The sequence below is a fragment of the Engystomops pustulosus genome, chromosome 3 (assembly GCF_040894005.1).
Source record: "Engystomops pustulosus chromosome 3, aEngPut4.maternal, whole genome shotgun sequence".
In the NCBI taxonomy this organism is placed as follows: Eukaryota; Metazoa; Chordata; class Amphibia; order Anura; family Leptodactylidae; genus Engystomops; species Engystomops pustulosus.
In genome coordinates, this window is record NC_092413.1 from 14,373,759 (window position 1) to 14,400,087 (window position 26,329).

Consider the following 26,329-nt stretch of genomic DNA (forward strand, 5'->3'; position numbering starts at 1 on the left):
CATGTGGTCAGTCACATGCCTAGTACATCACCCCAGGTCCTGTGTTTTTTTACATGCTGCCAGGAATGATCGAGATTGATATTCTCAGGAGTACGCACCTCTCCTAGTGCCCCTAATGCCACCCATCCTCTACTCCTCTCCAGCATCTAGATATGGATTCCCATGACCAATGCTGGAGAAAGCATTTGACAACAATTCTAATACCTGTATCCTGCTGCTGTCTTCTTCCTATCCTGAGATACATCCTGGTATATATATCAGCTCTATCCTCTCAGCTTCTTCTGAAGTGGGCGGAACTTCCTGGTTGCGACATCAGCTAAGGTCACTGAGGCTGGAGCATGTGACACAAAGGCAGGGAGAGCAGCCTGGAGGTACAAGGTAAAATCCCTGCTAGAAGGCAAACGGCTGAAGATAGCTAATAAGTTAGGCAAAAGTTTTTCTCTTTACAGTTCTACTTTAAAGTATTCTGGGATTTGGATGTATATGTACGCCGTTCTTAGAGATTTCTTCTTAAAAAAAACATAAAAGACACAACTTTACAACTGAAATAATTTATTTACCACTACAGCACCACGAAAACAAACATACAAAGTGTTAAAATACAGAATAAATCAGTCAAAAATACAGCTGAACTGGTTGTATATTTTCTTTCCCTACACGGTCTATACAGGTGTATTGTTGATTTAAAAAAAAAAAGAATTTTTTGAAAAAAAAAAATGTAACCAAAACTTTTTTTTTGTTTTTTTTTTGAAACAACACATTATAAAAGAGAAAAATAAACCTAATTCCAATGGTAACACAGAAATTCAGAAGTGGTAAGTGAAAAAAAAATAATTTTTTTTTGACTAAACAATGCACTTTTGAAGAAATCCATTTCGCTCACATTTAATTGCGTCTACCGCAGGGTAATGGGTTTGACATGCAAAATAAAGAAGCCTTTGCTATCCAAAATCCCACCAGTAACCATTACTCATTGACTTCTCCCTTTAATCATCTCAACCCTTCAAAATTGCTTTACTGAAAACTTGGCGTATTTCCTGGAAAGCCAAACAAAAACTTCTAAGAATGGTGAAGTCAATAATATATATATTTTTTTAATTTTTGTTTTTAAAAAAAGTTCATGTTAAAAAAAAAAATTAAAAATTAAATACACCTTTTATAGGTTGTTACTTGTTTATATGGTGCCTCTCGGCCCTTTATAAAATATTTTACACTGAAATTATTGGAATAATGGCGTAGTCACTGCACCTTCCTAGCAAAAAATAAAAATTTAAAAAAAACAAAAACAACAGATAAAAAAAGACAATAAAATAAAATCACTTACACATTGTTTCCTGCTCATATTTATAACTATTTACAGAGTTGAGAAGAAATAATAATTTTTGTTTTGTTTTTCCGGAGCATACTGTAGTTTGTAGAGTGTAATAACATGAGCTGATACGTCGTAATGTATTTCGGTAATGTCGAGAGTTATTGGGCATTTGCTGTACATAAAAAATTCAGAATTTTAGTAGAAAATAGAATATAAATATTTCACTGAAAATGGAATTTTGAAGAATTATACTTTTTAACTTTTATGACTTAAAGGGGTTGTCCAGTCACAACAAATTAGGCCGTGTCCATAGAACTTGCTGATTGACAGGATGGGCAGCATGGTGGCTCAGTGGTTAGCACTACAGCCTTGCAGCGCTGGGGTTCTGGTTTCGAGTCCCACCCATGTCAACATCTGCAAAGAGTTTGTATGTTCTCTCTGTGTTTGCATGGGTTTCCTCCAGGTCCTCCGGTTTCCTCCCACACTCCAAAAGATACTGGTAGGGGACAGGGACGGATTTGGCAAAATTCTGTGCAGCGCAGTGTAATCTGTGTGCGCTATATAAATAAAGGAATTATTTCTATCATTATTATTATTATAGGGGGTAACTTGCTGGTCTGTGAGGGTTTCTGTTGTTACCCCACTGTATCCTAAATGAACAGAGCAGCCGTTTGTACATACATCCTGCTGCTCCATTCAACTCTATGGCACTGGTGGATAGTCGAGCACCGTATCCATCTCCATCAGTTCCATAGACAATGAATGGGGGGGGGGGGGGGACAGCGCACATGTGTGACTGGCTGCTCCATTAATTTGGGGTTCTTGTGATCTGTGGGATCTCACCTGTGGATTGGTGCTAATTTTTAAACAACCCCTTAAAGAAATTCAGCCACAAATCTAATTTATAAATTAAAGAAATGTAAACAATTAATTTCCTAATTCTGTTTCAATGTTCTAAACCCCCATTAAAAAAATTATGGGAGACATTGAGGGGGAATACATTGGGGAGGATTTATCATGGATTGTATGCCCAAAAACAGACGTTGTAGTCTATTCAAAATTCCCGGTACAAAGCCAGGACTTCTCCGCCCTTTATGCAAGTTGGGCAGGAAAGTTGCGGTGCCAGGCTGTACAGTAGGCCGGTGCACTGTCTATAGCCAAGAGGGCAGGGGCACCATCATGCAACTAGCACCAGCGTATGATAAATGTGCCGGTGTGAGCCACCGGCGTCCAGATTGCCAGATACTCAAAGTGGCTCCAGCCTAGCTTCCGGGATGAAATCTTTACTAGGTCAGTCGTGGTGGAGATTTCAGGTGTGGTATCCCATGGTTTCCCGGTGAAGACAATAGCAAATGCAGACTACTGAAGCACCCTGTGAAGCCCAAAATGGTGCGTCGGGTAGAAAACTGACAAAAATGTCAGAAATGGAGCATTTTACATAGGGGACAAGGCTTTGGACGAGGTTTCTTGGGTTTAGCATTATTGTTTTCCTAAACTTATGAAGTGAAACCCATTAATTTAGAATAATATACGCCGAAGCACTTAGCACCAGCGTATGATAAATGTGCCGGTGTGAGCCACCGGCGTCCAGATTGCCAGATACTCAAAGTGGCTCCGGCCTAGCACCCGGAATTAAATTTTTACTAGGTCAGTCATGGTGGAGATTTCAGGCATGGTCTGCCATGGTTTCCTAGTGAAGATTATAGCAAATGCGGACTACTGAAACGCCCTGTGAAGCCCAAAATGGTGTGTCGGGTAGAAAAGTGATAAAAAAGTCAGAAATGGGGATTTTTACATAGTGGACAAGGTAAATTAGATTTATTGGGTTTGGGATGGTAAATCAGACACATGGACGAGGCTTCTTGGGTCAAGCACTACTGTTTTCCTAAACTTATGAAGTGAAACCCATAAATTTACAATAATATAAACAACTACGACTACAAATCGTTGCGAGTCTGTAGACCCCAGCTATGTGCACACCTATATTTACTCTAAGCTTTCGAATTTTCTCAATTAAATTGATTCGGTGTTGCGAAACGTAACGTTTTCTATTCTGCACGAAATGTTTTTGGGGTAACATTGATTAAAAATTTAGATCCGATTCCACATTACAACAATGTGGACCCTAAGATGTACAGAGTAAAGCCAACAAATCTCAATTGCATTACCATTAAAAAAAAAAATGTCAAAAAATTTTTTTTGTACAGTTTGGTAACATGCAGAATGTAAAAAGAAATAAAAAAAAGTCCAGGTAGCTTACGGCGTGACTATGAGCAAGATGTAGTAACATAAAATATGTATTCTAGTGCAAGTCAATGTACAGGACTCAGCTCATACTGGCCAGCTACACAGAAAATCATCAATTTTTTCGAGCAATCAAAAAGTGCCCTAACGGTAAATGAAAAAGAATGCTATAGCTGACATTTGTACAGAGTATAAAAATATGGTATGATTGTACATTTAACACATAATGAACACAATTATTGGTTTTCAATGTTTACAACGGAGATCTACAGAAGTTTCCAAATAATGTTGGCTCCACAGCGCCTCCAACCCCCCCCCCCCCCCCCCATTATAATACTATCGGTACAATTACATATACCCAAAAACAAACACATATAGCATAGCTATACAGCATCATAGTAAGGTCTGTTGATTAGACCACTAATAATTAAATATTTCACTGGTTTAATAAATGAAATTTACATGAATTCGTTCATAGAAAAATGCCTCAAAAGACTCCAGAGAAGGATGTAGTCAACGACTCAGTTTGGGGAAATTGATAATTTTGGTTGGGTATAGGGTCACAGATATAAAGATCCTTACTCCTTAGCTAGATGTAAGAGGACATTTCTAAAACAAAGGCAAAGGTAAAAAACAGAATAGGGTAGGCAATGGACTAGAATATTCGATATCGTTGGAAAATAACAGGCTCTGATTGGATGCTATGGGTACATTTTCATCGAGGATGACCCATAATCTGGTCATCTTTGTGGATAATTTAGTTCATCATAACGGATGACCTATCAACCCAGCGCCAATTGGCCCATCATAACTACAATCATGGAGTCAGATGCAGTTGACTCTGAGAAGTGGTCGATTCAACGGGGGAACCTCAACAGTCGTAAGAGCTTCCCACCGCTAGATACAACATCTGCCCCATGTTGATGATAGTCAGATCAGATGTTGATGTCAGCTGACCAAAAAAACAAAAAAAGAACATGGCTTCTTATGGTGGCCATTGTTCTAGCTGAACAAAATATACCGTAGATTGCGTTGGGCCAAATGGGAATTTTTTCCACCATGAAGAACCTTGGCAGTACCCATAGCAATCGGTCAAGCAAAGATCGTCTTGATTTTTGTCTTGGGCAATTTGTCTGATTCCTTTTTCACTAGATCTGACCCAAGTTTTTATCGTAAACCATCTTTTATTACACTTAGAGAGCAGTGATGGTAAGAAATTTGATCAAAAGTAGGGATTTTTTTTTTCCAAAGTGTAAATGGCCGGTTGTAAATAAATCGAAGAGAAAACCGAGTGTTACCAGGATGGATACAACTTCTCTATGAGGGACATTTGAATTATTTTCTTCTTTCACATAATAACACTAACACATTATTCCAGTGTTTCTTTTTTATATTAATGTTTTTATGTTTTTCAAAGATGCTAAGAAAAAAAAAAAATTGAGAAAAGTATCAATAGGTCGGAAACTACGTGAGGCAAATCTCCTATGTCTATACACCTCTACCTTTTTATTTATTAATTTTTTTCTATTTTATAGTGTTGTCAACTAGAAATACAAAAACATTTAAAAACTAATTTTTTTTTTAAAGTGTGCCATTCAAAAGCTGGTTGTGACACAAGCATGGGAGGAAAACCAGAAAAATCTCATGATGTATTCAACAGAGTACCAGAGAGGAAAAATGATGTGTCAACAAAATTAGTTTCAGGAGACCTGGGTTGATCCTGGCAGGCATCGATAAAAAAATTGGCCGAAATCTCTTACTGTAACACAGGAACGTCATAGTGGGTAACGTTCCACTCCACGTTTTATTAACATCTAAGAATAAAGCCTTCAGTGATGTATAGTTTCTGCCAGTTATTAAAAATAATCTTTCCAAAAAGTTCACACTAGTACCGTTTTTCTTCTTTTTTTTTTTTTTAGAATATAACACTGATCAAGGCCTATTTTTTGCTTTTTTTTAACTCTGAAAAAGTTTTTTTTCCCACAAAAACACAGGTTGTTAGGGTTGGTCTAGCCACATTTACATGACTTTACGATCATATTTGAAAGCTGTTCGATTTTCGGCGTCTTTCCGACATAGTACAAGATGGTCAGAGATTCTAAGTCTTGAGATACACAACATGGTGAGGCTGATGCTTCTGGGTTGATAGTGTTGTATAGTCCGAGAACCTATAGTAAAGAGAACAGAAAGTTAGTAAAGGAAATGTGAATATATATGGACAAAAGCTTTGGAAGCGGTAGGTCACAAAATGAGTTAGAGCCTATTGGTTCTCTTTAAGGTGTGATCAGAATTTTTTCGACCTCTTCGCCCCTTCACTTGTCTACACTAAAGGTGACCATACACGTGAGACTGATGTTGGACGAGACTGATTTTTGAGGAATTGGCCGACCAACTAGGGTGTATGACAGCCTCCTGACCATCTCTTTAATGTGTGATCAGAATTTCTTCAACCTCTTCACCCTTCACTTATCTACACTAAAGGTGACCATACACGTGAGACTGACATTGGACGAGCCTGATTTTTGAGGAATCGGCCGACCAACTAGTGTGTATGACAGCCCCCTGACCATCTCTTTAAGGTGTGATCAGAATTTCTTCAACCTCTTCGCCCTTCACTTGTCTACACTAAAGGTGACCATACATGTGAGAATGATGTTGGACGAGAGTGATTTTTGAGGAATCGGCCCACCAACTAGGGTGTATGACAGCCTCCTGGCCACCTCTTTAAGGTGTGATCAGAATTTCTTCAACCTCTTCGTCCTTCACATATCTACACTAAAGGTGACCATACACGTGAGAGTGACATTGGACGAGACTGATTTTTGAGGAATCGGCCGACCAACTAGGGTGTATGACAGCCTCCTGGCCATCTCTTTAAGGTGTGATCAGAATTTCTTCAACCTCTTCGTCCTTCACATATCTACACTAAAGGTGACCATACACTTGAGACTGACGTTGGACGAGCCTAATTTTTGGAGAATCGATCGACCAACTAGGGCAGTGATGGCTAACCTATGGCACTGGTGCCAGAGGTGGCACTCAGAGCCCTTTCTGTGGGCACTCAGGCCATCACCAGAGATGACTCCAGGTATCTTCCTGCAGTCCCAGACAGCCCAGGACTTACTGTGTATAGAGCTATTTTAAAGTGACAGCTGTACCTGGGACTATTTTCTGCTTTATTGGTGTCCTCAGGTGCTGCTATCAATGAAAGCTGTGACAGAGAAGGGAGTATAAATCACAAATTACATTTCCGTGCTGGCACTTTGCAATAAATAAGTGGGTCTTGGTTTTAATTTGGGCACTCGGTCTCTAAAAGGTTTGCCATCACTGAACTAGGGTGTATGACAGCCTCCTGACCATCTCTTTAAGGTGTGATCAGAATTTCTTCAACCTCTTCGTCCTTCAATTATCTACACTAAAGGTGACCATACATGTGAGACTGATGTTGGACGAGCCTGATTTTTGAGGAATCGGCCGACCAACTAGGGTGTATGACAGCCTCCTGGCCACCTCTTTAAGGTGTGATCAGAATTTCTTCAACCTCTTCGTCCTTCACATATCTACACTAAAGGTGACCATACACGTGAGACTAGCGTTGGACGAGCCTGATTTTTGTGGAATCGGCCGACCAACTAGGGTGTATGACAGCCTCCTGGCCACCTCTTTAAGGTGTGATCAGAATTTCTTCAACCTCTTCGTCCTTCACATATCTACACTAAAGGTGACCATACAAGTGAAAGTGACGTTGGACGGGCCTGATTTTTGAGGAACAACATCTCTCCGAAAAGAAGGATCAGACACCTTGATTTCGACAAGCACAAACATTTTTTTATCTCGGAGGAGATAAGCCAATTCATGAGACATCTATCCCATGGAGGATCTTCATTTGTTATCGGGGAGTCTGGTAGGAGATCTTTTAGCTAACATAACCTTATGTTTATGGCCATTTTTAGAAGACGGTTTCTAAAATATCTAGAGCTGTAATGGAGGATAATCTTTCTGGTCTTTGAAGTCTAAAATGTTTCCCAAACCAGTACTGAGACTGTAAACCCAAATGGCAATGCATCTTTTTATGGATATGCAAATAACCGGTATGTAGAACAGAGTAAGAGCTATGATACTACTAAAGTAGTACCTTATATACTCGAGTATAAGGCTAGTTTTTCAGCACAAAAAATGTGCTGAAAAACCCAAACTCGGCTTATACTCGAGTCAAAAAAATAAATATATCTAAACTCACCTTTCCGGCGATACCCCTGTATATCTTCTGTGCAATCTGTCCGGCAGCAGCAGCAGGCTATATACACTGGGGCAGGGTCTGGCAGGCTATATACACTGGGGCAGGGTCTGGCAGGCTATATACACTGGGGCGGGGTCTGGCAGGCTATATACACTGGGGCAGGGGCTGGCAGGCTATATACACTGGGGCAGGGGCTGGCAGGCTATATACTGGGGAGGCTGTGACCAATGCATTTCCCACCCTCGGCTTATACTCGAGTCAATAGGTTTTCCCAGTATTTTGTGGTAAAATTAGGGGCCTCGGCTTATACTCGGGTCGGCTTATACTCGAGTATATACGGTAATTATGGGGACAATCAGTACTTAAGGTCTTAGGGTAACATGTAAGAAGTCCTCAAACAAAATCATTTATTGACAAGAACAACAAATATATAAAATTGAAATATATATAAAAAAAATATTTTAAAACCTTATGAGTAAGGAGACTATTTTCAGCCCATAGTACAGGCTATAGGAAGTGTATAGGTTACCCGGTGGCAGCGCTTACGGATTTATAAGGATGCCATTAATAGGTTAGTAAAACACAACGTGACCTTTTCCAACAGGTTCAATTGACTATTTATAACCAAACACAGAGGACCTCTTCAGTGCCGCAACAAAGCCCACGTTGTGTTACATTCCTGCTGGCGTCTTGTGTACCGTACATGCCCAAAAGATATTTGTGACAGCTGAACTTCCTGAGAATATTTTTCCTGTACTGCAAGGAACGAGGCTTCACTGAAGTTTTGGATGTTCCAATATATATTTGAGCCATGTGGACTAAAAACTCCCCTAAGGCGCGCTTGTATGCTACAAATATCAAATTCTTGTGACCAAGTGGTGGTATATAATATTGAAAATTTAAAAATGGAGAACCTCTTGTGATGCTTTGCAACTAACAGAAGCCCAGCGCAAGATCTTGTTGTTTATCGGCTGATAAGTGGAACTCCAAGCTACCATATGAATAGGGGCCTGAAAGTCCTCAAAGTCAGCGTGTCCCACCAAAGTACCAGAGGATCTCTTTGTTGGCCAAAGACAATAGTAGAATCCAAATTTTCCAGAGGAACTCGAATTAAGGCTGCTTGGGTTTACTTCCCAGGAGTGGATGTAGGTAGGTCCAAGGAACCCCAGCAGACACTGGTCAAATTGCCCCACATGAATGTAGGACTGGTGGCCAAGTCAAAGGCCCATTTACCTCTATTGAACTTCAACTACAACTATGTCCCACAGCCCCTTAGAAGTGAATGGAGAGCTAAGTATGCACAACCAACATTCCAGCTGTATGGGGCACATGCTTTTAGGGGTTTCCTATGAGTTTAGTAATGTTAATCTTTTCAGATCTTTTAAAGTGATTGGCAAAGAACAACTATTGATAGCCTTTTCTCAGGACCGATTCATGAGAAGACAACCAGACGGAAGGGTAATGTGTAACCAACTATTGATGGCCTTTCCTGAGAATGGGTTATCAAAAGTTAATCTTGGCCAACCGTCCTAAGGCTGATTTTTTGTGAGAACCACCACACACTAGAACAGCGTTCCCCAAACTACGGCCCGTGGACCGTTTCGATCCGGCCCCCGACGTTTGCCGCGGCAGCGCTGGGACCTCGCAGCCTGCGACAGTCGGGCAGGAGCCTCTGTCCTTTGGACAGGAAGCTCCTGCCCGTCACTGTATAGTGCTCGAGCTCATGCCGCTCGAGCACTATTACTGGAGCGATGTGGCCGGAATACAACCCCGGCGCACATCGCTCCATGAACTAGGTTGCGCGGCCGCGCGATGACGTCATCCCGCGGCCGCGCACCCCTTCCTTCTCGGACACGGCAAGAAGATAGAAGACGCGCTGCGGTGAGTACAGGGTTTTTATTTTTTATTAAAAAGGGCAGTAAAAAGATTGTGGTGGGCGGGGGCCAATAGTTAGTTATGAGGGGCAGTATAGGAAATAATTAGTATGAGGGGCAGTATAGGAAATAATTAATAGTGGAGGGGCAGTATAGGAAATATTTAATGATGGAGGGGCAGTATAGGAAATAATTATGAGGGGCAGCATAGGGAATAATTAATTATGAGGGGCAGTATAGGGAAGAATTAATGGTAGGGGGCAGCACAGGAAATAATTAATTATGAGGGGCAGCACAGGAAATAATTAATTATGAGGGGCAGCATAGGAAATAATTAATTATGAGGCGCAGTATAGGGAATAATTAATGGTAGGGGGCAGCACAGGAAATAATTAATTATGAGGGGCAGTATAGGGAATAATTAATTATGAGGGGCAGTATAGGGAATAATTAATTATGAGGGGCAGTATAGGAAATAATGGTGGGGGGGGCAGTATAGGAAATAATTAATTATGAGGGGCAGTATAGGGAATAATTAATTATGAGGGGCAGCATAAGAAATAATTAATTATGAGGGGCAGTATAGGGAATAATTAATGGTAGGGGGCAGCACAGGAAATAATTAATTATGAGGGGCAGCATAGGAAATAATTAATTATGAGGGGCAGTAGAGGGAATAATTAATTATGAGGGGCAGCATAGGGAATAATTAATGGTGGGGGGCAGCATAGGGAATAATTAATTTTGATGGGCAGCATAGGAAATAATTAATGGTGGGGGGAAGCATAGGAAATAATTAACGGTGGGGGAAGCATAAGACATAATGGGGGATGGGCAGCATAGGAAATAATTAATGGTGGTGGTGTAGGAAATAATTAATTATGAGGGGCAGTCTAGTAATTAATGGGGGGGAGGCATATTTAATAATTAATGGAGAGAGGTCCCAGTATATTAATTAATTAATTGGGACAATATATATAAAATAGTTCATAAGGGAGTGCAGTATATTAAATAATCAATTGAGGGGGGGTACCAGTGTATTATGGATGCGGTCACATGTACCGCTATTTATTTTTAAACTTAAGTCCGGCCCTCCAACGGTCTGAGGGGGACAGTGAACGGCCCCCTACGTAAAAAGTTTGGGGACCCCTGCACTAGAAGATTCATCCAGTGGTGGTGCTGATGCAGAGTGTGAACACTCATATAAGCCGGTTCTGAACAGATATATAAATGGACTGCAGTATAAGGACTCACCCGAGTATGCTGGGTGTCGGAGCTCCATAAATAGGGACAAGCTCCAGCACAGAAGTTGGCGTTGTAGCCTTTGGGTTCATGGATCCACTTCCATCCAAGGTCCCTCTTGAAGTCAATATACAAAGGACGTAGACAACAATTGTCCTGGACATTTCTAGAAAGGAAAAAAAACTTTATTCAACATTTCATTACATTTTTGTCATGTCTCCTACCAAGTGACAAGCATCTGGCCACTCACGGGACACCAAAAACATTATAGGGCAATGGAAAACCTGATGTACTCTCTGGACACGTGTCACCTTACGTCCCCTCCACACAAAGTCAGAGTGCAGGGGTGTGAAGGGGGGCGCACTGGGTGGTACACGGCGTTCCTTTCCCAACACCTGGTGTGGCAATGGGCGCAGATGTTCACTGTATACATAAGGTGGCTGGAGCCTCTTGATACACTCGGTGTAACAAAGGGGAAGGATGAACATGATACTTTGATAAATAAATCCCATATAGTCTAATTAACTAGAGAATTAAAAAAAACGATAAGGGGTGGGACAATGCTCCAAAGTAAGTGGATCCCTGCTAAGGCCAGAATAGGGCCACTCGGCCGTTTTAACCCTTTAGTGCTCTTTAAAATATAACTTTTAATTCTTATCTAGTTAAAAAAAAAAGACGGGACACACCAGAGTCTATTTGTGATACACTCCGTGGATGCGCATTAGGGTTGATGCATACGCAGTAGACACAAAACACAGGATCCATTGGAACCAATCGCGGCTGGGGGGGTGGCACCCGACCGGAGACAGTGATTGGAGGAGCCACACACACCCACAGAGTGCCTTTAAGACGGCATCTGAAGTTGCTATTGCCCCGAAACCCCTGAGGACGCCACTTTAGTTGCCGAAACATGTCAGGGGGGGGCGACGTTAGGTTTTAACCCAGAGATAGAGAGCAGCCAGCAAAGCAGCAAGCCAGCCTAGTTTGAATGTTAACAAGAATGATAGACGGTAATACAAGCTAAGATATTTCTAAAGGAATTTGATAGACAAAGACTAGTTTACCTCTAGTCTCTGACAATTTTAAATTAACCGGCATCGAGTCAGCAATATAGTCCTTCCATATATTTTGTTCTCTTTTTTTTTTTTCAACTAGATAAGAATTAAAAGCTATATTTTAAAGAGTACTAAAGGGTTAAAACGGCCGAGTGGCCCTATTCTGTTGTACATTGAAAAGGCATTAACCCAGCTTACTATTGGTTCTATAAAATAAGGATTCTAATGTAGACAACCCCTTTAAAAGGTCTTTGCATCAGTCAGTAATTTTATCATAGACTCTAGGCACGCACCTGAAGCAATACGCAGCATCTAAGGCCCGTTTCCTCCGCCGATTTGATTGCTGGGATTCTTGTCTGTATGACGGTAACAGCATGAGCAGTAGATGTGGGGTCTGGCTGTGTTGCTTTTTCTGACTAAATTTCAGGTTTTTGTTGTCCAGAATGGGATATATGAAGTTGTCATCAATTCCTAAAATGTAGAAACTACAATAATTATTCAATCTGCACATATTGCGTCTATCGACGGTCTATCTATGATGTATGATGGGGCTCCAATAAATGAATGATGCTTTTGCAAAGTTTTTTAAAATCTATTATATATTAATCTAGGTATAATAAGTAGAGATGAGGGGACCCGATGGTTGGGTTCGGTGTTCGGGTGTGTGACTTGGAAATATTGGTGGATTGGCAGCCAAACAACCTAAACGACAAATTGACACCCCTAGAAACTAGCTATGGTTATTATAGTACACAATGGGGCAAATTTACTTACCCGCTCCTGTCGCGATCCCCAATACGGACAGTCCGATGAGGATGAAGTCCGGCACGATTCATGAAGATAGTGCGCCCGAGTTCCTGCTTCCGTCGCTTCCCGGCCGAGGTCCGCCGGAGTTCACCTTCTTCTTCCCGGTGCTTGTAAGTGCATGTCTTGCGACACAATTCTAAATGTCAAATCTTGCGCGTTGTCCGAATCCGATTTCTGTCGTGTGCAAGCCGACGCCAATACGCCAAAATCCGATGGCGTGCGACACAATCCCCAACGCAATGCGGCGCAAAACAGAAATTGTCGGGAAACCCAACGAAAATGCGCTCCGCGGACCCTTAGTAAATGAGCCCCAATGTTGGTCCCCTGGGTGTCCCCCTGGCCATTCATAGTCATGGCAAGTGCTAATACGTCAATATGTCCGGGCCAGGCGGTTCCGAACACCAAATCAGAACCTGGCTATCAGGTCACATCTAGTCTCGGGCTTCTCTTTTTGAAAATGTGGAGTATATTTTTGGGCGATAGATTAGTTTGTTGTCTGAATGAAAACAGGAGACTTGTCTTGGGTTTGAAATAAATGTAGCCTTGTGTAGGATCTGTATTAAAGGGAGCTTGTCAGTAGGTTTGGGGTTCCTTATTCATACATCTGAGGATTAGGGCCTCAAACCTTTTTACCTCACCTGGGTTAGTGACTGGTTCACCAAATTCCAGGGTGATAAAGACGACTTAAATCCGACTTGAACATTTGGCACATAGTCTACCATTTTTCACTGCGTATGCTCTGTACAAGCGCATATTCAGTGAAGCAAGATATACTGGCCTTGGGTGCGCAAGTTCCAGGGGAACAAGAAATTGAAAATTTCTGTAACCCTTACCACCTGGAATCTTGAAATGCAACCACTGACCCAGGAACATAAAAAGGTTTTGGATCCTACTTGGCATGCTGGTGGTTTAGGGACCCCAAACCTATTGACAGGTTCCCTTTAAGTGGGATTCTGGCATTGATATTAATTCAGAAGTTCTTTCGGGAGTCTGATTCGGGTTCTATATTTATTTAGGGGGTATAGATGCCGGTTATTATTAAGGAGGTGCAGTCTTGGGTATGTATTCTTTTAAGAGTTCAAGTCTGTGGTCTGCATTTATTTTGTAGTCCAACTTTGGGTCTGTATTTACATTAGAGAACTGATCTATGAGTCTGGGTCTGGGGTCTGTATTGATTTAAAAGACATCAGTTTACTGATGGTAGATGAGTCCTAGTAGGAACGTTCCTCAGGTCTTCTTTTATTATAACTCTATATCCCACGATCTCGGAAATACAAAGTTATGCAATTTAGCCTGTATGCTCATCCGAGCCCCTCAGGGAGCCTAGGGGGCGCAGAAACTCCAGGACAGTTAGCACTATGAAGGGTGTGCATACATTAAAATACTAGGCTCCCTGAGGTGCTCGGGTGACGTAGTCTGAGCGCCCCTGACTAATTTGCTTAATTTTTGTAACTCTATATTTCCAAGATTGCAGGTTATAGAGTTATAATAAAAGCAGTTCTATGGAACGATGTTCCTCGGGAACTTCTTACTAGGACACATCTAACATCACTAAACTCATGGTACGTCCTTTAAAGAGCTCACAGTTTTATGTGCCTCCTTAGGATCTGCCTCATGCCGCTTCTTATCACTTTGACACCTATTACCAAGTATCAGCATAGAGTATGAATATGTGCAGTAGTAGGGACACGACAAGGAAAGGTCCTCAAAAGGCAGGAAATGTGTCGGAAAGGATTGTACAGACATTGGCCGGTCAACTGTATTAGAGGTGACCACCATGTGACTGTATAAAAGAGAACCCCCAATATCTGCCAATACACATTATCATCCCAAAGCTTCCACGTACCTGCAAATCTGGTCTCCAACTCCTCGCTTTTGTTGGGGATGATGTAGTTATTGAAAGGGACAAAGGTGCAACAAGGACAATGTAAACTTATTTTAAATCCAAGATTCCGATCTGTAAAACAAAAAAAATTGGAATTTAATATATTCATGTAGGGGAATTTGTACAGAATATGATTGTTCTGGGAGGGCTTAATGATCATCAAACCTTTGGGCAGGGATGAAAGATAAACCTTTAGTAGGGGCAGAGCTTAAAGGAAATCTAACAGGACCATATAATATATTTAAATCTCAGCCCACGTACATGTCTGTGTGTGACTGCTGATCCAGGCTCTTACCTTCATTATGCCTGGAATTGGCGCTTTTTGGAAAAATAACAATATTAAAAATGTAAGTTAGGCTCAGGGGCTACAGTGTATGTCACAGTAGCCCCTTCTTGCTCCGCCTCTTGCAGGTGTTTATCCCCTCCTCCCTCCCCTTCCACTGCCCGAGAGCCAGAGAAGTGAAGCACTTCCGGATGCAGATACCGGACGCGCATGTGCAGAAATTTCTGTGCATGGGCAGCAGAATGGGAGGGAATAAATACCTGCAAGGTGTGTGCATAATTATATGCAGGCAGAGAAAGAATAGACTACAGTTACATACACAGGATCCTGGAGCCAAATTTACATATTTTTAAAAATGTAATTTCTCCCAAAATTTGCAGATTTCAGGGATAATAAAGATAAGATCCATCCTGGATCACCAGGCACGCACAGTGTGCACAGGCACGCACATTGTGCATAGCTGGAAATGTGTGTATGGTGTAGGTAGATTTTCTTTAAAGGGAACCTGTCAACACAGAACCCCACTACAGACCCCTCACGGTACCACAGTACCTACTGCAATTGATTTTCCATGGTTCCTTTGTGCAATCTGTACTTTGCAGCTTTGTCCCAAAATAAACTTTTATTCGGCCCGGTTTCTCTGATCCATCCAATTGAGCAGGAGGAGGGAGACCAGCAAAGCTCTCCTGCCCCCTTAAGGCGAATGTGCCCAGTATACCCCCCTCCACATGCCTCTTATTCACGTCACTGCGCTCCAGTTTGACAAATCTGTTACTGTGCAGTGCGCCTGTTATTGCGGCTCTGTGCGGCTTGTCCCCGGGTGTGCCCCGACGTGCATAGCTGGCTGGCTCTCGCACACTAGTTGCGCATGCGCATGAGATTTCAAAATCGGGTGCAGTGACATGAACAGGGGGCAGTGCCAAGGGCGTGTGATGGGATGGGCTTACCGGGCACAGCACCCATGAGAGCTTTACTTTGTTTAACGAATAAAAGTGTATTTTGGGACAAAGCTGCAACTTACAGAATGCATAAAAGAACCATGGAAATACCACTACAGTAATCTAGAAAGTACTGTTTGGGGTTTATAGTATGGTTGGGTGGTGACAGGTTCCCTTCAAAAATCACCTTAGGAAGAATTTGGGGTGGGGTTTATTACAGCCAATCCCATTTGAGCAAAGTTAAAGGAAATCTACCATCAAGATCATGATAAACCAGGGTCACTTACTCATAGATCCAGGCACCGGGACTGTGGTAGCTTTATCGGACCATACCAATAAAGCTAGCAATCACTGCACTACATAGCCGCCAAACACCGGACCAAGCTTACAGTGGTCCGGCGTATTCATGAGGGGGTGGTCCAAGGTGCTCCCATCTTCACAGCTTCACCGCTGTAAGCTTAGTCCAGCATTCGGAGCGCTATGTAGTGCAGTGTTTGCTAGCTTTATTGGTATGTTCCGACAAAGCTAGCAATTTAACACTGCTATTACTTGGGCAGAGCCTGGGGGATTTAGTGGGTGACAGGTCCTCTTAAAGGCAGGGCCTCATGACAACCAATCCCCTCGAGAAGAATTAGGGCAAGGCTTAGTAAGAACACGTTTTGCTTGGGGCAAGATTTTATAAGCATTAACCCTATTGTGTTGAGTAGGACCAAAACATAAAATTCCCTTAAATTAGGACTTAAGTGTAGTACATGGAGAAACTTCAGGTCAAGATCTATGGACCTCAGCAAATAGATTTAAGGCTTATAGAAGGCCAGTTGTACCAATAGTTCCTGTGATTGAGGACCATTATTCATAGAATAGGTCCATATGCTTCAAAGAGGTCCATGGCCAAACAATGGAAGGGCCTCCACAAACAGATGATGAGGGGTTCTCCTTACCTCTGTGACGGAGCCATTCTTTTATAGCTTCGGTCACATCGAATGATAACCACTCCCCCTCCGCTCTCGTTTTCACAACTTTACTGTCTATGTAGCGCTGCATCGGTGACGTTAAGTCTTTGGATTTTAGAATCTGTATGGAAAGAAGCCCCCAAAAAAGATGTAAGACGCAGCAAATACAATACCCTTATCGCACAATAATCTTAGATATGATTTTTTATGTTTCCCTTTGAATGGGACAGAGTAAATTTAAGTAGCAAAAATGGATAGAATAGTCAAACATCTAAACATTCGGACAATAGAGAAGTGGAGAAGACGCTCGCAGCAAGGGTCCCGCAGACACACCTCATCAACACTTCATTGCCTTCTTATTGTAGAATATGAAATAGGATTTAAAGGGAACCTGTCATCAGCAATTGGCCTAATAAACCACTACCAGAATATTGCCAAACAATGTAACACCTTCTAGTTTTTCTTTCTTTCATGGTCCAGCGTGGTGGCATCATCCAGAAAATAGACTTTGAAGTGAGATGTAAATTGGTTGTATCAAGTCAAGGAGGCGGAGAGTTTAACACTGAAGTCAAGGTGGGAAGCTCTGAACATCTCCTCCTCTGTGATTGACATCATGCATCGGACTTCAAGAGATCTGGTTAATGTTGTCTCAGGATGTAGGACCATCAATTACAGTGAAGAGGGGGCTTTCTGAGGAAGAGAGAGCTTGACTTCAGTGTTAAAAGCATCGCCTCCTTGACTTTATACAATCAATTTGCATCTCATTTCAAAGTTGATTTTCTGGATGAAGCCACCACACTGGGCCAGGAAAGAAACACAATCTGGAAGGTGTTCAGCTGCTTGGCAACATACTGGTACTAATTTCTTAGGTCAATTTCTGATGACAGGTTCCCTTTAATCATCAGGATTATGGGATTCCCAGTGGATTTTGCATTGTTATTTTCGCTCTCTCCTTCTATTTGTATTATATCTGTCCGTTATATTGCTCTTATCTCTGCTCTATGTCTCCAAAAAAGTAAATCCCTGATTTTTTTTTCGTCTACTATCTCTTCTAGTAAATATTGTCTTAGGTCCAGCTGCCAGAGCAGAGCTCTGTTTGTATAATCCTGCCTATTGACCCATCTGTGAATATAAACTCTTGTCTTATCAGAGACGTGTGATTGCTCCAAGATCTTCCCAGTATCTAAAAAGCTTGAAAACTAGCACCGAAAACTAGCACATGTCAACTGCTGAGAAAAATTCCCATAAAGCGCAGCCTTATCTGATCACATTCCGATAATGTCAGCATCTGGCAGAAATCCTCCAACATGGAGCTCTGACCCCATGCGACTCTGCTTAGATTTCTCTTGAGAATCATGTTGTCCTATGATTATCTAATCTCCTCGTATATCCCAAAAGCATCAGCGGAGCCCTAACATTAATCCCTTGTATCCCGTGAAGATCTCCTACGCCGTGAAGGAGAAGAGCGATGGTCTGAAATTTGTGACTCAAAAGCTGCTGTCAAACTACAACCTCTAGAACAGCGGTTTCCAACCTGGGGCTCGCGACCCCAGCGGGGGTCGAACGACCAAAACACAGGGGTCACCTAAAGCCATCAAAGGCCACAATTTTATTGCGTCTTTGCAGAGAATCACATGGTTTGGGGTCACCGCAACATGACGAACTGTATTGCGGGGTCACAGTATTACAAAGGTTGAGAACCACTGCTCTAGAATGTCCTGGTGGCCCGAATTGTAACACAGGGCCCACCCATCATGAACTAATGGTTAGAAGAACCTGATAACGTTAATCATGAGAGTTGAAAACATCCAACGGACTCATGTTGATGGTTATACAAGTAGCATGGCCAAGAAGTCACCCTGTGCCTTGCCTCTTCCAAAATTCCAGGAGTCTCCTGTAAAAAAACATCTACTAATGTAGATGTAGAACATCTACTGTTCCAAGTCGAAGAATCCACCTTGAATTGGAATAAGCGTCACCTTAAGAGTCCTAACTCTCTATAGTCAATGAATACTTCCATATCCAGGAATTTACCATAGGAGAACATGAAGGGTGGTCAAAAAATGGTGTTGAAATGCAATATTGTTGAAAAATATACCACCAAATGGGTATTGTTTAGTGATGGCTGTAAAATCCATTCAGATAACCACTAAAGATCTCACTTGAGAACAGAAGAAAATTGGGGGTTTGTTGAGTACTGAAAGCAGAGAGCTCAAGAGACTTCAAAGTCTCCCCTAGACACTCATAAATATCCTTTTTCTACTGTTTTAACCTTTTCCAATTTTGAGTGAAATTTTTTAAAATTCTGTATGTACCGTAGATGTATTTGGAAACTATTTACTAATTTCCATTGGGATATCTCATTAAAGTCATTAATGACCAATGATTAAGACAAGACATCAATGTCCAATCCAATCGGCCATTGTCCAGTTGGTGTGAGCCATGATAGTGACTAAAAAATGGCTAGCTTTGTTATGTCATTCACTGATGACCAAGTTTCAAATCCATAATTTTTATCTAGTAGAAGTGGTCCTCCAATCAGGGTCTTCATCTATTAGCATGAAGTGGAAGGTCGTTACAAAGACTATGTGGGGGACTGAGCTTATTGAATCAATAGGTCCAGTGTAGAGACCCAATGTTCAGGTTCAGGCGCAATCCGAAAATATTGCTTCATCAGTGGCTGAACAGGCAATCCAGAAAATGGATTGGCAACTAGCCATGGCTGTGATTGGCCAATCTGGCAATATGTTCAGGTCGCGAAGTTGAACGTTGGGTCCGTTCATCTCTAGTTCTGTTTAATGCTCTATAATAACTGTGGTGATGTTGTAGGGAAATACTACAACACTAAGGGTCTTTTTGTGGTGCAATCTGTCATCATTTATCAATTGGAGACCCTTCTGACAAACCATAACTCTCCTGAGAGTGGAATATTTTACTTACCTGATATAGTTCTATCCGCTGCTCCGATACTCGCGCTTTTGGATTTTGTAAACGAAACACTCTAAATTCTGCCTTCACTAAATTAGAAACGTTTTTCTCCATTGCAGAGACGTCAAACCGGACGATTCTGAAGTAAGGATTGTAATAATTTGGGTGGATGGCATCTGCAAAAAATACAGAAGACGATGTTAATATCTACACAAACTCAACAATATGTTGATACAACCAGTCATCTTAACAGGATTTTTACAGGTGTTTGACCATCAATATAGTGTTGAAAATTGAAAATTTGATTGTTATTTTGTCCTACATCCATAAAATCCATTGGCATCAAGGCAGTGGAATTATGATATCCATGGTGATGTCACATCTAGGGATTACAAGAAGAGCTACAATTAATGCATCTTCCCCATGAGGACTTGGCACATAGATTCAGCATTGATAGTGTATTAATTTCAAAAACCACTATGCAATTCATTATTACTCCTGTGGTGGGGATGTAGTATAGCTGACACTATAGGTTTTCAAAGAGATTAATAGGAGTTTAAATGGAGGTCCTAGTAATAGGACAATCTGTGATCTACTTATGGTTAGACTTTCCTTCTAGCGAAAACATCTTAGATTTTCCAAGACAAACCACAACTTAAAGTGTACATATTATTTCATCTTAGTTTTTGTATTCTACTAAATTCAGCAGGTTCAGATACAGCTGAGAAGTAGGGGTGCTCCATCCATGAAGCGAGTTGAGCCTCTTGCCTCAGGCAGAAGCACCTGCAGAAAGATGTGGGGTAACATTAGGGACGCAGTCACCTGCTGTAGAGGTGGATTTGACACCTAAAAATAGGTGTGAGATGCAGCATGGAGAACCATTTACAAATGAAATAACCTGATATATTACTTCTGGATAAGGCAGAGGGGGAGCAATTCAGGAAGCAGAGACCTTATATTAATCCCTGCTTAGATCAGTTCATTCAGTGGATCCCATAATGTCATGAGCTCATAGAGCGATAATGATCCATCTTCCCGGACCCACAAGAAACAGTGACATTGAGTCCCAACACTTGAGATGGAATGAAGAACACATAAGAAATACTGTCCTCGTCAAGTCCTGAAATTATTGCTGCCAACATGTCATCACTACCTTTTTTTGGTGGAGGAACATTTCAATTTTGATGCATCTACAATCGACCATCTACAAGATAGTACTCAAGAAAGAAGATGGATTTCTTTTGCAGTCCAATGTCTTTTCAGGGGGCTGGCTGGATGGATATGCGACCTGTTTTCAGAACCAAGCCAGAATCAGAAGACTACAGTGGGTCCAGTCCTTAATCATGTATTTCATTTTCCCAGATAAATATGGATGTCTATTAACCAACAATCTTGGTTCTTCAACATCAGTATGATATGTTGACCTACGGTGCCGTATTGACCACCAATTTATCTCCATCAACTAGACACATCAATTAGATGCCTTGAATGCAAATTCCTGGGCCTCAATGTAATATCTGTAATGGGCCCCTACATTTGTACTTTGTAGATATGGATCTTCTAAGGCTTCCAGACCTGGGAGTAACCGATATCTCTGCACCGTATATTGTTACACACTTGATAGATAAAATAGGTGATCGACATCTGAAAAGCAGTGATTCGACATCTGGCCAACCAGCTAATCTAAGCTGACCTCCAATCCTAAGGATAGGTAATCAATTAATAATGGAATACGCCTTTAAGCATTCAAGCTTTACTGCTTCTATCTTGGTCAGATCTTCCTTATTTGACAAACTACCCAAAGCTTATCTAGACTCCCGTCGATGAATTTAACACCATTATGTACATTTTTAAGATTGTGGGAAATTTGTACTAACATAGTTGGGCTCTTTAAGAAAAAAAAAGTCTTCTGTGACATAATTGTAAGGCAGAGTTTTGTTTTCCGAGCATAAGCTTGTTGGCAAATCCGTCGTTGGCAACAAACATCGAAAGATTAACGCGAGTCAAGAGAAAATAAATGTCTCTTGTTTCCTCGAAGGAAGCAGCCGAAGAGCGCATTCTACACGGAGGAGGATGCGCTCGGTGTAATGGCCTGACTCGTGTAGGGATCACTAGACTCTTTCTGTGGTAATTACTGCCGGTAAACAAGTGTAAACGAGATTTATTTTTATGGTCTTTTGTGTTTATGAAGCTCCTGTTCTTTGGTCTACAGCCAACGCTTCACAATTTCTGCCTCCGACCTGGTCCTGGAGACACGGTAGTCATCGAGAGAGGATTCTCCAAATATTTACAGTTACTTCTCCTTATTAGACAGTTGTTATCCGTCTAGATCCCAGCCAATTCCTCTTCCACTCCAGCAATTAAAATAATTAGGCAGTCTCCAAAGCCGATCTACCATGAAGGCCTGAATGTACAGTATCAATGCGGGACGCTCACAATGGCGGTGGGACAGAAAAGGCATCTGCAGCGGGGGGCTGCACCCATATTCATAAATATTAGTACAGCTCGGAAACCTGTCTGGCTTTATTGATGTCGGTGGCTTCTTCAGGATTGATGGCGGCCTCTGGAATGTTAGCCGAGACAGGCAAAATGGATCTCACTACTGTGTGAAAATCTGCCTGCAATGTGCCCAGACTATAATAGACTCGATGAAAACTTTAGAATATTCCAATTAGTGGAGAAATTGTGAGATCCACTGCTTAATGTGATAATTATAAGAATGGGATATGGATAGGTGGCCAATTACACCGCCAATGAAGACCGCAGATATAGGAGGATTTTTTGTCTCTTAGATATATGTTTAGATTAACAATAGACATTACATAGATAGAAATGAGATATAGATGAATAGATCGATCGATACCATAGCTAGTCTGTAACTAGATATTGTAAGTATCATTAGAAAGATAGACATATAAGGGGGACTTATCTCATGGTTTACCAGCGTATGAAGGAAACCTCACCCCCTTGTTACCCATATCTTATGGTGTACTGATCCTCCGTCACCCAACGGTTCTAGTAGGAGTCTCTGGTCTCCTCATATACAAGGCAAGAATTAAGCTGCAGGCAATTCTACATTAGGTTGTACCCCGCACAGGATTACACCCTAGCTTGCGCCAGAACGTGCTACCCTCTGTTGCCAGACATGCCCCTTTTTGCTCACTTGACGTGAAGGTGGCGCAAGTGGGGACATAGGCTCAATTCCTGACCGTACATCAAGAGTTGGTCCTGTTTCGAGGTTTGTAGTCCAGGAAACTTCGTCACAAACCAAACAAATCACCCCAGTAGCAGTATATTTATCATAGGCTGGCACTAGATGGTGCCCCCACCAGATTTATCAGGAGGCTCCAGTCTCCAATAAATTCCGGCGAGTAGCTGCGATGTGCTGCATCGGCAGGGCACTTCTGTGTCAGGTCTGACCTAACCCTAGCCGGCTCAAGAACGAGCGCAGGCTGCAGGCAATGTGAAGGCAGAAATGTCCTGCTTTTGCCCACTGTACCACCGGCTGTATCTACCTTCAAATCCCTCCATGTTTGGCGCAATTCTCATAGTCGGGAAGATGCACAATATTGCACAATATTACAATGGATTAACATGGATATCATCTGACGCGTTTCAGACCTTACTGGTCTTTAATCATAGATTAAATCGTAGATTAAGGCTCAGCAAGGTCTGAAACGCGTCAGATAAATAGAAGAAAAGAAAGTCCATGCCAACACAGTGTCCAAGCTCCTGATAAGGAGGGGTTCAGCCCCCACAGGTCCTGGAAAGTCACCTAAAATTTTTGCTGATGCTTGAAATGCTACCTGCCTTTCTTCTAAGGTAGAAGAGAAATATAGAAATATGAAATAGATGGATGGATAGAAATAGATATGAGACAGATAGACCTTTTGGTCGGCTTTTCGGGCAGACTCTAACGTGAAGTTCCTTCTAACTTCAATATGGGGTGATATAACAAATATAGGACCAGCGGGTGGGGGAGGAGGGGGATGTAGGTGTACACTCTCTGTGTTTGGGACAGGTGTGGGGTGTTTGGGAAGGTGTGGGGGTAAAACACCAGATTGTTAACAGATTCTTACAGAATTAGACAGGATCTGCCATAACATTGCTATGAGCCTGAAGCAGGTATGTGCCTGGCTGTCATACACACCACCACTGTGTTCCTTCGTACATGTGTTGTAGACACGTTCCATTACCCAGGAATGAGGCAAGCTATACATTTATTTACTCTACCGTAATGGACGGGAACGGGCGGCCTGGATTCAACAAATTTAACTTTGCAAAATTCTGCATTTTTTTTGAATAAGCTCTCTATTCTTCCTGCCAGTTTCCAAGGTTTCTGCTTATAGTCATTGAATTGTCATAGTTTAGATCCTGAAAAACATTGGTTCTGGTCATTAGATGGACCGAAAGGCATGTTTTTTGTTTTACAACTTGCAGCACAGTTGTCAGAGTGGTGTCAGGTCACTGCCTCCTGCAAAATCAACATACTTATTGGGGCACATTTACTTACCCGGTCCAGTCATTGTCCAACAAGGATTCGGGTCTGCCGGGATTCACTAAGATCATGCGCCCGATATCCAGCAGGTGTCGCTGCTGCCCCGAGGTCCGCCGGAGTTCACCTTCTTCTTCCCGATGCATGTGAGTGCTTGATCTTGCGACACAAATAGTTTTTTAAAATTCCGCGGTTTTTCCGAATCTGTCGGGTTGTCCGACAGCCACGGCCCCCATTTCTGTCACATGAAAGCCACATGCGCCACAATTCCCCACATGTGTGCCAAAATCCCGGGGCAATTCGGCGCAAAATGGAAATATTCGGAAAACCCGACGAAAGTGCGGCGTTCGGACCCTTAGTAAATGAGGCCCATTGTCTTCTGCAGTTGTTTCGAAGACCCAACTGACTGTGAACTACTCTGACGGCATTCAAAAGATAATCATCACCTAAGAAGATTAGGTCACTGCTTCTCACAAGATCTGCACACTCTTACCCTTCTGCTGTCTTCATTATTATGACCCATTTAGCTTTATATGAGGGTTCTGTACACTCAAACGTCATCACATTAAAGTTCAGGTCACTGCCTCCCATAAAACCATGGCACTGGTATCCTGCTGTTGTCGTCATTACCTTGACCTATTTGGCTGTAGAATATTCTACACAAAAACATTGACCAAATCACATATCCGCATAATTATGACGACACACAAAGATAAAAAAAAAAAAAGAAGATAAACAGCAGGTGAACAGTGTGATGATTTTGTGGGAGAAGGTGCCCTGAACTGTAATGTGATGATGTTTTTGTTGACCTAGAGAGAATCATATACAAAAAAGGAAAAGAAAGAGCACTCAAAAAGGAGTGTTTATAGGTCACGGGAACAAGGGCAACAGCAGGAGAATAGTTTGTTGACCTTGAGGAAGGCAGTAACCTGACCTTCAATGTGATAATTTTAAGGGTCATGTCCTATTTGTACAAATAGGTACAATGTCATAAGGAGATAAAAGTGATAAAACACATAGGGGCACATTTACTAAGGGTCCCGTGGGCGCATTTCCGTTGGGTTTCACAAATTTTTCCGTTTTGCGCTGAATTTAACTGGGTTTTTGGCGCACGCGATCGGATTGTGCCTCATCGGTGCCGGCTTGCATGGGACACAAATCGGACAACCCGACTGATTCGGACAAACCGCGGAATTTAAAAACCAAATTGTGTCGCATGATCAGCATTTACATGCACCGGGAAGAAGATGGTGAACTCCGGTGGACCTCAGCGGGGGAAGCGACACATGCAGGAAATTGGACGCACGATCTTAGTGAATCGCGGCAGCTCTGAACCCTCGTTCCGGATCGGCAGTGTCAACAGGACGAGTAAGTGAATGTGCCCATAGTCACCTACCACATGTAAATAATGAAAGCAGCAGGAGTAGAGTCTGCTGACCCCGTAGTGGGCAGTAACTTGACCTTTCATGTAGTGATGTTTTTGAGGGTCAAAGGGACCATAGGGACAATGCCATGATGTAAACAAGGACATAAGACTCTAAAGTCACGAAAATAATGAAAACAGCAGAAGAAGAGTGAGCTGACCATGTAGGAGGCAGTAACCTAATTGACTTTAAAGTGTTATATCACCGTTCACATCATAAAAATTTTCCCTACTTACATGAGTCTCTGTCCTCACAGACATCATCGTGTTAATGGCCAGGTCACTGCCTCCCACAAAACTAACACAGTCCTCTCCCGCTGCTGTCATCATTTACAAGGTTCCATCAGACTGAATCTGTGTCCTCAAATCCACACTCAACACTCAATAAAGGCATATAACTCGCTCCCAAAAGATGAGCTCATCTGCCCTGGCTTTCCTTAAAGGGTCAAGTGGATCTCGAGTTATGGGATCGTCAAGAAAAGTAGCACCTTTAAAAAGAAAGCTGTCATCTTCTCGGTGGCTTGAAGCGCACCACAGTCATTGCACAGCGCGCTAGGATGATGTTTACTATAGATCGCATGGAGTATGTTTCCACCTTCCTGTTATGAAACGCAAACTGGCAGATAAATGACCAATAAAAGTATGAGAAT

The 26,329-nt window shown here is 42.0% G+C and overlaps 1 protein-coding gene across 1 annotated transcript in view; it reads right to left on the bottom strand.

The window, feature by feature from the left end:
• Nucleotides 1–535: 535 nt before the first annotated feature.
• The window catches only part of TGFB2 (transforming growth factor beta 2), a 96,756-nt gene continuing 70,962 nt past the window's right edge, over nucleotides 536–26,329 (bottom strand). Inside the window, exons 2-7 of the mRNA XM_072140109.1 lie at nucleotides 19,774–19,937; nucleotides 16,822–16,954; nucleotides 14,621–14,731; nucleotides 12,261–12,438; nucleotides 10,925–11,078; nucleotides 536–5,724 (exon numbers count right to left, since the gene is read on the bottom strand). Of these exons, the coding sequence (XP_071996210.1) occupies nucleotides 5,566–5,724; nucleotides 10,925–11,078; nucleotides 12,261–12,438; nucleotides 14,621–14,731; nucleotides 16,822–16,954; nucleotides 19,774–19,937 (899 nt within the window). The 3' untranslated portion in view covers nucleotides 536–5,565. The remainder of the gene's footprint in view (nucleotides 5,725–10,924; nucleotides 11,079–12,260; nucleotides 12,439–14,620; nucleotides 14,732–16,821; nucleotides 16,955–19,773; nucleotides 19,938–26,329) is intronic.